Here is a 13,634-nt window from a genome sequence, read left to right on the forward strand (position 1 = left end):
GGAACAGAATAGAGAACCCAGAAATAAAGGCACATATTTACAGCCAACTGATCTTTGACAAAGCCCATAAGAACATACACTGGGGAAAGGAGACCTTTTTCAATGATTGGTGCTGGAATAATTGGATTGCCATATGCAGAAGAATGAAACAGGACCCCCTATCTCTTGTCATATACAAAAACCAACTCAAGATGGATTAAAGGCTTAAACATAAGACTTGAAGCTATAAAAATACTAGGAGAAAATCTAGGAAAGCCTCTTTTGGACATTGGTCTAGGCAAAGAATTCATGACAAAGACCTCAAAAGCCAAGACAACAAAAATAAAAACAGACAAATGGAACTTAATTAAACTAAAAAGCTTCTCTACAGCAAAAGAAAGAACCAACAGAGTGGACAGATGACCTGAAGAATAGAAGAAAGTATTTGCAAACTATTTATTCAACAGAGGACTCATATTTAGAATTTATAAGGCACCCAATTCAACAACAACAACAACAACAACAACAATAACAACAACAACAACATAACTCCATTAACAAGTGGGGAAAGGACATTAATAGATATTTTTCAAAAGAATACATACAAATGGCCGACAGTATATGAAAAAATGCTTGACATCACTAATCATCAGAGAAATGCAAATTAAAACTACAATGAGATATCCTCTCACAGCAATCAGAATGGCCATTAAAAAGACAAAAAATAACAGATGTTGGTAAGGATGTGGAGAAAAGGGAACTCTTGTACACTGTTGGTGGGAATGTAGGTTAGTAGAACCTCAATGGAAAACAATATGGAGATTTCTCAAATAACTAAAAATAGAACTACCATTTGATCTGGCAATCCTGCTACTGGGTGTGTATCAAAAGAAAATAAATCTTTACACCAAAAAGATAGCTTCACTCGTATGTTTATCGCAGCACTATTCACAACTGAAAAGATAGAATCAATCTAATTGTCCATCAGTGGATGACTGGATAAAGAACATGTGGCATATATACACAATGGGATGCTACTCAGCCACAAAAAAGAATGAAATCATGTCTTTTGCAGCAACATGAATGGAATTGGAATCCATTACCTTAAGTGAACCAACCCAGACACAGAAAGACAAATATCACATATTCTCACTCATTAAGTGGGTGTTAAAAATGTGTACACATGGATGTAGAGAGTGGAATGATAGACATTGGAGACTTGGGAGGGTGAAGGCGTGGGAGAGGGTGGATGATGAGAAATTCTTAATGAGTACAATATATGTTATTCAGGTCACAGTTAACCTAAAAGCCCTGACGATTATACAATTGATACATGTAAAGAAATTGCATTTGTACTTCATAACTTTATATAAGTTAAAAAGAAGACTATCATGTTTCTGCTTTTTTCAATAACGTTTTTGGCACGGATTTGTGCTGACAGTAAGGAGAGAAGGGCAGCATAGGTGTTGTGAGAAAAATCCTAACTCTTTGGAACTGAAACTGCAAGGAGGCCCTAATCAGAGACAAATTGAAAGATTACTGAGTAGCTCAGAAAGCTCATCTTTGAATGTTCCCATTGATTTTAATGTGGACCCAAACATTCCTTTGCTTTGCATTGATTCTCCATGTTCTAGGGCATTTTGATAGCAAAACTCTTAAATGATTACTCAATTTTACAACCGCCTTTGGCTTTGATTTCTCTAGGAAGAAGGAATCCTTTCCAAGTCCTTTCTCTTCTGGTACATCTGGGTCAGTTCAACATTTACCACCACTTTTTTTTTTTTTTTTTTTTTTTTTTTTTCTGCCAGCAGTTCCCCAGTTCTCTTTCTGAAAGCAGATTATAATCCTTAACACTTCCAGAATTCCTTCCCTAACCTTCCTTACCATGCCTTTCCTACCTTCTTCAACCAAAAGACTTCTTTCATATAAGCTATGCTGATACCTAAGAACTGAATATATTTTCTTTAAATTTTAAATATTTATGTATATTGCAGAATGCTGTAATCCTATTTAACTTATTTCCTCATTAATCATCATTAATTCATTCACTAAACAAAACCATTCAATAAAACATTCCACAAAAACAGATCTAGTGCCCACTATGTGTTAGTCAACCACAGTAATATAGTCTGGCTCTGTGTTCCCACCCAAATCTCATCTTGAATTGTAATTTGAATTGTAATCCCCACATTGGGGGAGGGACCTCATAGGAGGTGATTAGATCACAGGGGCAGTCACCCCATGCTGTTCTCATTATAGTGAGTAAGTTCTCCTGAGATCTGATGTTTTTATAAGGGGATTTTCCCCTCTTGGCTCGGCACTTCTCCTTCCTGCTGCCATGTAAAGAAGGACGTGTTCGCTTTCGCTTCTGCCATGATTGCATGTTTCCCAAGGTCTCTCCAGCCATGTGGAACTGTGAGTCAATTAAACCTGTTTCCTTTATAAGTTACCCAGTCTCAGGCAGTTCTTTATAGCAGAATGAGAATGGACTAATACCAAGGATAGAAAATACAAAATCTGGCACCTAAAAGTCACACGATACAGTCAATTCCCTTTTCATCTATGTTCAAGGGTAGTCTTACTAAGAATATGCTGACTTAAAACATTTTTAGAATGATGGCTTAATATTACCTTTCTCTTTCATTTTCTTTCTGTTTTTTAAATCAATGATAGTCCTATTTTTACTCTTGGAGAAAAATGCCTGTGTTTTATTTTTACTGTTTAAAAATGATTTTTTTCCTTCAAGAAACTAAAATAAGCTAAAGAAAAGAGATGAAATCTTCCTTGATCACACTGACTTCATGTGTAAAATAAGGTACACACATATGCAGACATTTGTACAAGCTTTTTTTCTATTAGGAACTACTGCTTACTCATTAAGAAACACAGTTGTAGTATGTGCTCGTGATGGCTTCAAATGGAAAACCAGAGGATGATAATAAGCTTTCATTGTCATATTTCTCCTTCCTCACATTTATTTTCATGAACGATACTGTAAAATCAGAGAAAACCTGCAATTTGATGATTTGTATTCTTTTATGGATCATTTAGTTTATTCCTAAATGTCTCCTTTTTTTTTTGTCAAAATATTTTTTTGGATAAACCTTTTCTTCACACAGGGAATGAAAGTGGGCATTTCTTTTAATCCAGCTGAGTTATATCAAGAGCTGTAATTTCACCCGTTTTAGAAATCTGAGCCTTCAGTAAGTAAAAAATTGACTTGGAATTTTCTAGAAATAGTCAAGGCAATTATAACATTCTGTTGATTTAAGGTGCACAAATTATCACCAGGTAAAATTATAATATACCTATGACTCATATAGTTGCTGTCATCCAAAGACACCCTCATCACTTTTACCAAACAAAGCAAAACCAAACCAAAAACCAGGGATAATGAAACAAAATGAGATTTATTTTATATCTGATTTTTAAAGTTACAAATACGATTGATTTATGTTATGGTGTATTTTATGCCAGGCCCTGTTTCAAGTGGTAAGAATGGAGGGAAAAACAAGAGTTTAGCAAGAGTGACTATTATATTAATCAACAGTTGCATCAGTGTTGTTAGTACCAGGTGAGGTATGCATCCCATGATATGCGTGTACAGAGGAGAGCACGTCTCACTTGTGGGTGAATCAAAGAAGCATCAAGGTAATGCTTTAACTGAGGCTGCAGTTACCAGATTAAGTGTTAGCCAGACAGATGCGGGAGGGAAAAGACATTCCAGGCAGGCAGAATGATTGTAACATGTGAAAACATGGAAACACAAAACAGCATAAGGTGTACAAAGAATTCCTAGTAGATTTAATTTTCATTTTGAATTTATTCTTTATTTGATTTGCTATTGATTTCAATAAGGCTGGGATGCAGAGCATGTGTGAGAAAGTGGCAAGAGAGAGGCAGAGCAAATCACTGGGATCAGAAAATAAATGACCTGTATACCAAGGATATACAGTGTTATCCTGGAGGCCTTCAGGTTTCTGTAAAGGGTAATAGGGTAAAAGGCATGTGTTTTAGAAAGAATTTTGCATGCAATGAGGATGTGGTTTTGGAACGCTGCCTAACTCAGGTGAAAAATGGTATGTTGTCTGACATAGTAGGGTACAGAGAGGAGATTCAATCTGAGAGATATTTATTGATGTTATAATCTATAAGGCTGGGAAAGAATTGTGTGTGTGTGTGTGTGTGTGTGTAGGTAATAGTGAAAAGAGGATGGCGAATTTCAAGTTTCTCATTTGGGCAATTAGAAATATCTTGGGGCCATTCGACAAGATCAGGGATGCATGAATGAGGCAGAGTGGGTGATGAAGGGGTAAGATGGTATCAGTTTTGGACATGTTGAGTGTTGTCAGATGCCTGTAGAACACTGCAGTAAGAAAGGTCCAGTGGCTAATTAGACACATAAGTCTGGCACTCAAAAGAAAAAGTCTCAATTTGTCATAGAGATTGCATGTTGGTTTTTCATTAATGTTGAGTTTTTAGAGAGTTGGTAGCATATCTGATACCTTTTTTTGTTTCTGCAGCACATTGTACAGGGTAAGCCTTAGGGTTGCATATGATTCCCAAAACCTAACCTTTTTTTGGTTCTAATTACTAGGATGGGGCCCATTAATGTAGAAGAAATAAAGACTTTCCATCAACTGATGCCAGTTTATTTCTTTTCCAATCCAGTTATTGAATACATAGAGAGACCTGAATTGGTGGGGCAATACAAAGCTTAAATGAAATCAGAATCAGCCTGAAGAATAGTAGTAAAGAATGATGTCACCTGCGTTTTATGGTTTGACAGATATTAGGCAGGTGTACAGGTGTATTTCCAGAATTTCTTCCTTAATTTTTTTTTGTCATATTGTCTGAAATTTCATCATTGCCATCATTCCTTTGGAACATCAGGAGTTTTTCAGTTTTAAGGAGTTACCTAATAAATGACCTCATGAAGGGTAATTGTGTAGAAGTTATCAGATAGTGTTAACAACATTTTTTAATGAATTGGAGCTTTTGAGATATCTAGAGAAAGAATAATTGAGACAGGACAAGAGTATGGCTGGTTATGTTCTATTTGTTCACCTCTTATTGACATTTCCTTGAGATTAATGATTTCAGTGCTGGCAATTTGAGGCCCCAGAAGAAAAGTCTTTCCTATTAAATTGCATTTCTTTCCCCCAAAAGTCACTGCTCTTTCAGAAGGCATTATTAACAATTCTAGATATTCCAAAAATAAATTTAGGTATCACTGCAGTTGTTAATAACAGATAAATAACATTTTGCTATGTTACAAGGAAGATGGAAGTGTGTGAGATAAACCATAAAAAGTAAGATTTGCTGCAATTCAGTTTTATTCTCTTATATCTACACGCAAATGCATGAAGGACTTTTTATTAGGGTAAGACAAGCTGCTATAACAAATAAATCCCCAACTTTCAGTGGCTTAATACACTAGAAGCACATTTCTTGCTCATATAACAGTCCAAGGCAAAGGATCCTGGCTGGCATATGGCATTTTCCCACGCAGTTATTCAGAAGCTTTGCTATCCCCTTGGGCCTTGTCATTTGCATCCTTCCAGCTGGTAGAAAGAAAGAGAAATTATGGAGAAGTCAGAGTTGCTTCTTAAATCACGGCATGGAAGTGACACACATTACTTCTGTCTACATTCCATTGGTGAGAACCAGGGACATAGGCCATACTAAGATGCAAGAAATTCTGGGAAATATGTTCCTGGTTGGAAAGCTATATCCCAATAAGAAAGCTATACAATGTAAGGAGGAGCACAGAATTTTGTGGATAGCTGGTTGCCTTGGCTACGGGGACTACATCACAGATATGGGCAAAACACAAAGGTCACACATAAAAATTGTTCATTATTTTATAGCCACATTTCAAATATATGAGCACATCTATACAGAAGGAAAGAAAATACTTTTGTTTGATACTTTGCATTCATTTTGGATATTATGTGGTTGCTGAGATCTTTTTAATACTAGCAAGAATGTTGGATTTCTTATTCATTGTGTATGAAAAACTGAGACTTTCTTTCCTTATTTTTAAGGTTGGACGAAATTTGCCCGATTGACACGAGCTTTGACAAATAGCCGAAGTGTTTTGCAGCAGCTCACGCCAATGAATAAAACAGAGGTGGTCCACAAACATTCAAGATTAGCTGAAGTAAGTATGAGACAAACTTTGCTTCCCAAGATGGTGGTGTTGGTACATTTTTCTTCCCCAAAATGATTTAATATAGATATTTCTGGCTATGATCTTATAAATACTTAGCTGATAATTTATGTTTCCCTTGTAGAAATATAGAAATTCTAAATATTTCTATTCATTCTCTCCAACTTTTGAAATGGGAGTGTAGCTTATGACATCCCAGGTCATGTCTGTAGAGTGTAAGTTTTCTTTGAGCATATCAGATAGGGAGTTCTTTCATTGCTTCATGAGTATATGCAGCAAACACATATTCAGGGTATGCTCTGTGCTTGGCACTCTGCAAAGGATGTAAAGATAAATAAGAAATGGGTTCTGTCATCAAGGAGTTAAATACCCAACAGAAACTGATCATAAGATGTGAAAAAATGCAATGACAGGGTGCCGTGGGAGCCTGTGCAGGAGAATTTGCCCAAATGTGGGGCCCTAGGGAAGGCTGTATGAGTGAGATGATACCTGGACTGAGTGAATTCTGAAGGGAAAATGTGAGAGTTAGTCAGGTAAAGAAGGGATGCAATTTATTCCTACTAGGGAGGCCAGCATGTACAAAGGCTCAGAGATGAGGTAGTATGATGACGTTGAGTATGACTTTAGTGTAGCTGAATTCAGATGGGGAAGGAGAAGGTAAGGTAGCATATAGTGAAATGGTGGTGGCTGGTGTCTCATGTGCCAGGAAAATGACCTTTGTGTCTCAGAAAAACCTCTCAAAGGGAGGTGGATCCTAATTGGTTTCTTTTGCAGTTTCATGTTTTTATTGTGTTAATTCAAAAACTTTATTCTAAGAAGAGGCCTATAGTTTTTACCAGATTACCATAGGGATCCAAGGCACAAAATGATTAAAAACTCCTGCATGACCTAGTGGCTCTGTGGTGAATGGGGAGGTAGGGAAACCAGTGAGGAAGCCCTAGCAGTAAGTCAGTCAGCATGACCATGGTTGTTAGTAAGATAGTGATAGCAGAAGCAGGTGGATTGCAGACACATTAAGATTAAACACATTTGTTGATACATTAGAATAGTGTGTGAAACAAGAGGTTGAGTCCAGTGTGATTCTATGTTTTTGATTTAGACGACAGGGTAGATAGTACTGTTGGTTAATAAAATGACGAATGTAAGAGGAAGGACAGAAGATTTGAGGACAATGACCGTGAGTTCGGTTCTGGGCATACTAAGTTTGAAGAGCCCGATAGGAAGTCCTAGTGGAGATGCCTGAACGGCAGTGAGATTTATGGGTTTGGCACTCTGGAAAGATATTTGAGTTTGAGTTGTAGGCTTCAGTGTCATCCTTACAGTTATGGCTGTTCAAGTCATGTGACTAGATGATGTTACCCTGAGACTAAGGAGAAAAAAAATGAGGACAGAACTCTGAGGCAGCTGATAGCTTTATTGTTCGCATGTCTTCTATAACCATAATTTGTGTTACTGGTTTGAAAGATGCCAAAAAGCTCATTAAGCTACCAAAACTATGCTGAGCACTACGTTTGCACTCACAAAATATTCTGAGGTAACTTTTACCAAAAGAGAGACAGATAAAATAAAAGCCATATGCTTATCAGTTTTCTCTGCTGCAGAAAAGTGAGTTGAAGCACTTCAGAGTAATTTCCTTAACTCATTGTAAATATTGACTCTGGTTTGGAGGGGATTAGGAAGTAAAGTATGTTCCCTGAATTTAGAAGACTATAGAGTTTTCCTTAGACCATGACTAACAAAAAGACTTATTACGGTTTTCTGCTTTAAACAGCACTGTTAGCTTGGGGAAAGATGAATCCTTTGATGTGCAGACATGTTTCTGAAGACCAAAATAAGACGTTAATATAACTAAATATTAACTAATAATAATAATCACAATATTTAAAAGTTAATATGCAATTAGTACAAGATTTAAAGCAGACAATGAGATACGACTTTCTTTTGCAAAAATGCTTAGATTTTGGAGCTATTTACTCTTCTGCCTAAAGTTGCCTGTTTCTTTCTACAAATCACGCTGAAATGTAGGAGGTTGTTTCTGTGATTGTTAATTTTTGTAGTCATGATTCCTTCAGAGTCTTAACCACACCTTATTCAGGATTTTTCTTTTGTCTGTTATACAACAGAGTGAGAACAAGTGGAAGGGGGCCATAGAGAAGAAAATCTTCTCCCTTAGTACCCAGAATCACTCAGGATTGTTTTTCTCTGTGTCCAGGGAAAAGAAAGAAACTTTCCCCTTGACATTTTCTCATTTTTACTTTTGAGAAACTTATTTCTATTTCATCCCATCTGGTTTTTTTTTTTTCTTTGCTCTGTGATTAGTGTTAGTTTCTTTACCAGTCATCCCTTATTCATAAACCTGGTTCTGATATAAAACTGCTTTCTGTCAGATCTTAGGATCGGTTTCAGAGAGCACACAGAAATAACAAGATTGTCGATAGACATTTAGTCTGAATACCTGCCCTGCAGCGCATGCTCTTAATCTCCAAAGATAGACATAAAAGAAATATCAAATAAGTACAACAATATTGTTTTTCCAGCGGTACTCAAAACTCATATAATTTGCTGAACGCAAGTATTTGGTTTTGCTGTGGAATTTTAGGCTCTTTCACTTTTTCAAAGACAGATAAATTTGATCTCAGTTCTACCTGATCCCCCAAATTTGGAGCTGATCCCCAGTTTCAAAGATTCCAGTCTCCATAAAGGTAGTTAATTAATTTTCCGCATGCATTGACACCCTGCTGATTGCCTTTAGCTTGTTCACTTTTATGTTGGGTAGAGATAAATATATGCACCCCGCCACATCAGTCAGTGGGCCTGACTTTGTTGGAGTCAATGCTCTCAGATCTTCAGAGGAAGAATGTGTCTGTATTGGTACAAAAATACATCAAAAAAATGTGATTTCATCCTCCCTCCACCAAAGGCTTATTGCTTATAAAAGCACAAATGAAATAACAATGAAAGTGAAGAGTCTGTTACTCAATGTTTTTTAAAAGAGCCCAGGGACAGAGTGAAGATTAAGGTAATGCTTTGCATATGAAAAAGATCAAGCTTCAATTATTTTTTGTGCACTATTTTTTGTTGTTGCCATTTTCCTCTTCTTCCTCCTCCTTGTCCTCCTCTACCCTTTCCTCCTCCTTTTTGTCCTCATATTGCATTTTTTTTGGAGGGCTTTACATATGCAAATCACTGTCTAGAGAATTGGGTCCTGAATGTCTAAAGAAATGGAAGACAGAGATCTTAACTTGGGCTGTACATTGTAAACACCTGGGAAGGTTTTGAAACTATAGATTCTCTGAGAACCCAAACAAGACCAATTTAATCATTCTCCAGGGTGGAGTCTAGGTATAAGTATACTGTATTCTTTTAAACTTTCCCAGATGATTTTAATGTATAGCTAGGTTTAAGACTTTCTGAACTTAGGGTGATGCCATCGCATCTTTAGAGGAGACTTGCATTAATCCGGGGTACTGAGCAGGCCTGACGTCTGTTAGCACAGTAGGCACGGTGTCCAGGGCCCCACAGTGCTTTTACAGGGCCTACAGGATGTTTCAATTTCTATTAACAGCAGAAGAAAACAGAGTAACTTTTAGGTAAAAATGAAAGTTGAATGTGTGATATTAATATATTTATCTTTACAGGAATGCTGTTATAATACATACACACACACACACACACACACACACACATATATACACACACATGCATATATATATACTTTTTTTTTTTTTTTTGAGACAGAGTCTTGCTCTGTTGCCCAGGCTGGAGTGCAGTGAGTGGTGCGATCTCAGCTCACTGCAACCTCTGCCTCCCAGGTTCAAGTGATTCTCCTGCCTCAGCCTCCAGAGTAGCTGGGACTACAGGCACGTGCCACTACGCCTGGCTAATTTTTGTATTTTTAGTAGCGACGGGGTTTCACCATGAAGGAGTCCAGGAAGGAACAAAGGCTTAGGGTCCATGAAGGTGGTAATGCACCCTGGCACTGAGTTTATTCTTATTTCCCAAGTTTGATTTGTTTGTGGTTAAACATAGACTGTGTATATATAGATGGTAAACTACTAACATTGAATATGAAGGCAATTTTCATGTGTAGCACAATGAAATTGGAACTAATAGGCCAGTAGTTGAAAGGTAAAAGAAAAACCACGATTATGTACAATTGTATATTGGGACTTACAGTCCTGGTAGGATAATTTGCTCTTAAGTAGTTTAAGACATCATGGGAAAAATATAACTGAGGTACTGATAATGACAAATACATAAAATATCTTTACAGATATTCTTACAAACCCCAAAATAAAAACAACAATTCTAACATACAATTAAAGAGACCACCAATGATGTTTTCCATATCAAAAAATAGTAACAATGGATATTATATTCTTAGTTTTCCGATACATAAGTTCTGTATGTGAGAGGAACTTTAGGATACTGTCCCAAGCTTCCAAAGATGCTAGTATATTTGTTTTGTTTTTTGGCATATAACTCAGAGTTACATGCTAACAAGTATTTTTATTTTTATCTATTCCTACATCTAAGTATTTAATGCATTTATGATTTTATGATTTGGACTTTTTGATTCCTACCTCCTGGGTCCCATTAGTCCTAGAGACACTGAATAACTGAATACATATGATGGGCAAAGCTGTTGAAAATATTTAAAAATTTCAATTTACCAAACTCTTTAACACATACGGTGTCTTTGGCTTCATTGATGGCAAAGGGCAGAAGTTTTTGGTTTACCCCTTCAACTGTTTTTTTTTGTTTTTTTTGTTTTTTGTTTTTGAGATGTAGTCTCGCTCTGTCACCAGGCTGGAGTGCAGTGGCGCAATCTCAGCTCACTGCAACCTCTGCCTCCTGCGTTCAAGTGATTCTAGTGTCTCCACTTCCTGAATAGCTGGGATTATAGGAACGCACTACCACACCCATCTAATATTTGTATTTTTAGTAGAGATGGGGTTTCACCATGTTGGCCAGGATGGTCTCGATCTCCTGACCTCGTGATCAGCTTGCCTCAACTATTTTTTAGAATTCCCAGGTTCCAGGTTCCAGAAGGCAATGCTATGTCTTGTGTTGGTTACCTTTGCCCAGGGATACACAAACCTCTACTCTTGCTCTGTCATCTGCTTTTTATCTTTTTTTTCTACTGTAATTAGACCTAATTAGTATAATTCAAGGTTCATATAACCTTACGCTGAAATTTTTCCATTTGTCAAATAGGTATACAGAAACAAACTTGAGTATTTAATATTTTTTTCCCTAAAGGAAATTTGCACTTGGGCGAGAAACACAATATTCTTTAAGTCCAAATCTAAGGGAGAAAGAGAAAAAGCAGGTAATACCCTTTACAATCCTTTACACTGCTGTGCCAGCCATCAGGGCCCTTGCTGAGTATCATTCAACAACAACATCACCAACAGTGCGATGCTGGGGTCCAGCGAGGCCATCAGAATCAAAGTTATGCTTCCCGAGGTGCTAAATGTGTATGAAGAATTGATAATGGTGTATCACCCAAATAACTGCCGGACAGTCCATGAGAGCCATGTGATTCTAGGGGGGCTTACAGAGTGAGTGTGCTGGAGGCACTTGAAGAAGTGGACATCTAGCAGTGTTGTGGATCAGTGTTGGCTACTGCGTCAGAGCAGGCCAGATAGAACAGCAGAAAGATCAGCTTTGGTAGAGCGCTTGGACTTGAAGTGATTTCCTGTGAACAAATTTTAGGACAACTCAGGAAAAGAGGGAGGCAAGACTGTGGAGCATGACTGGCTGTGGTTTGACTGCCAGTAGATTTGAACTCGTCACTGACTGTGCAGAGATAACCTAGTCATGTATAAACACATTTTCTCTCTTTTAGGTTCTTCAGCTGGGATCAGATATCCTTCCTCAGTATAAACAAGAAGCGCCAAAGACGCCACCACACATTATTTTACATTATTGTGCTTTTAAAACTACTTGGGATTGGGTGATTTTAATTCTTACCTTCTACACCGCCATTATGGTTCCTTATAATGTTTCCTTCAAAACAAAACAGAACAACATAGCCTGGCTGGTACTGGATAGTGTGGTGGACGTTATTTTTCTGGTTGACATCGTTTTAAATTTTCACACAACTTTCGTGGGGCCTGGTGGAGAGGTCATTTCTGACCCTAAGCTCATAAGGATGAACTATCTGAAAACTTGGTTTGTGATCGATCTGCTGTCTTGTTTACCTTATGACATCATCAATGCCTTTGAAAATGTGGATGAGGTAAGTCTTTTGTTTTGGTTTTCTGAGTACTGTGGGTCATATGTTTTGAAAACATCAGGATAAATGGATTCCACAGATAATCCAAACCTCTTTTTAGCCAGCATTTTCAACTTTCTTGAAACCCTTGCCAAAAGTTATTGCATTTGATCACCTTAAGTTAGTGTTCATCTATTTCTTTTCCTTGATATCTGGTTGAAAGTACTAATTACTGGGAATTGGAGGTTGTGAATGGAAGAAGTGGAGGAGAAGAAAAGTGGTGGCATTTGAAGTCAACTACGGTTCACAAACTACATAATTGATTGAAAGAAGATATTAGGTTGGTGCAAAAGTAATTGTGGTTTTCACAATTACTTTTAATGGTAAAAACCACATTTACTTTTATAACAACCTAATAAGTAGATATATTTTCTTTGAAAAGCTGCAGCATTTGAAAACTCTATTCATTCACAGATCTATTGACTGCTCCTCTCAAGATATTTATGGTAACAGTGGTAGAGTTAACATAAAGATAAAGAAAGTTTTATGAAAGAGCAATTCTTGAATTTTTGCCACTTTGGTTTCTTCCTCATAGCTTTTGCTTTACATTTTGTCTGAATATATTTTTGGGTATTGGATGACATATTAGTCCATTTTCATACTGCTATAAATATACAACCTGAGACTGGGTAATTTATAAACAGAAGATATTTAATTGACTCACAGTTCCACATGGCTGGAGAGGCCTCAGGAAACTTATAATCCTAGTGGAAGGAAGCAAGGACCTTCTTCACATGGCGGCAGGAGAGAGAAAGGAGCACAGGGGAAACTGCCACTTTTAAAACCCCCAGATCTTGTGAGAACCCCCTCACTATCATGGGAACAGCGTGGGGAAAGCTGCCCCCATAATCTAATCACCTCCCAGCAGGTCCCTCTCTTGACATGTGGGGATTACTATTCGAGATGAGATTTGGGTGGGGACACAGAACCAAACCATATCAGATGACTTCTGATGTCTGGTCTAATATAAGACTCTGCTTCTTCAGTGTTATCAGTTCACCTAGAAGTAATTAAAATATGTAAAAGCTTAAAAGACTACTTCATTCGCAGCTTCTCAGCCTCTAACTTAATAGCAGATGATATTTAAGTTGTTACACCAAGCTAATAGGATACAATCAGTAATTTCAATTCATAATACATAGAAGAGTCAGTATAGAATATATCTATTATTAAAATGTGTTAATAATGGTAATATTACTAACT

General features: G+C 37.1%; 1 protein-coding gene across 2 annotated transcripts in view; it reads left to right on the forward strand.

Annotated features, from left to right (window-relative positions):
* Nucleotides 1-13,634, forward strand: part of KCNH5 (potassium voltage-gated channel subfamily H member 5) — a 362,650-nt gene that overhangs the window by 51,681 nt on the left and 297,335 nt on the right. For both annotated transcript variants that reach the window (XM_030930684.1, XM_030930685.1), the window contains exons 5-6: nucleotides 6,027-6,142; nucleotides 12,003-12,395. In XM_030930684.1, the coding sequence (XP_030786544.1) occupies nucleotides 6,027-6,142; nucleotides 12,003-12,395 (509 nt within the window). The remainder of the gene's footprint in view (nucleotides 1-6,026; nucleotides 6,143-12,002; nucleotides 12,396-13,634) is intronic.

Source organism: Rhinopithecus roxellana, chromosome 5, assembly GCF_007565055.1.
Source record: "Rhinopithecus roxellana isolate Shanxi Qingling chromosome 5, ASM756505v1, whole genome shotgun sequence".
Classification (NCBI taxonomy): Eukaryota; Metazoa; Chordata; class Mammalia; order Primates; family Cercopithecidae; genus Rhinopithecus; species Rhinopithecus roxellana.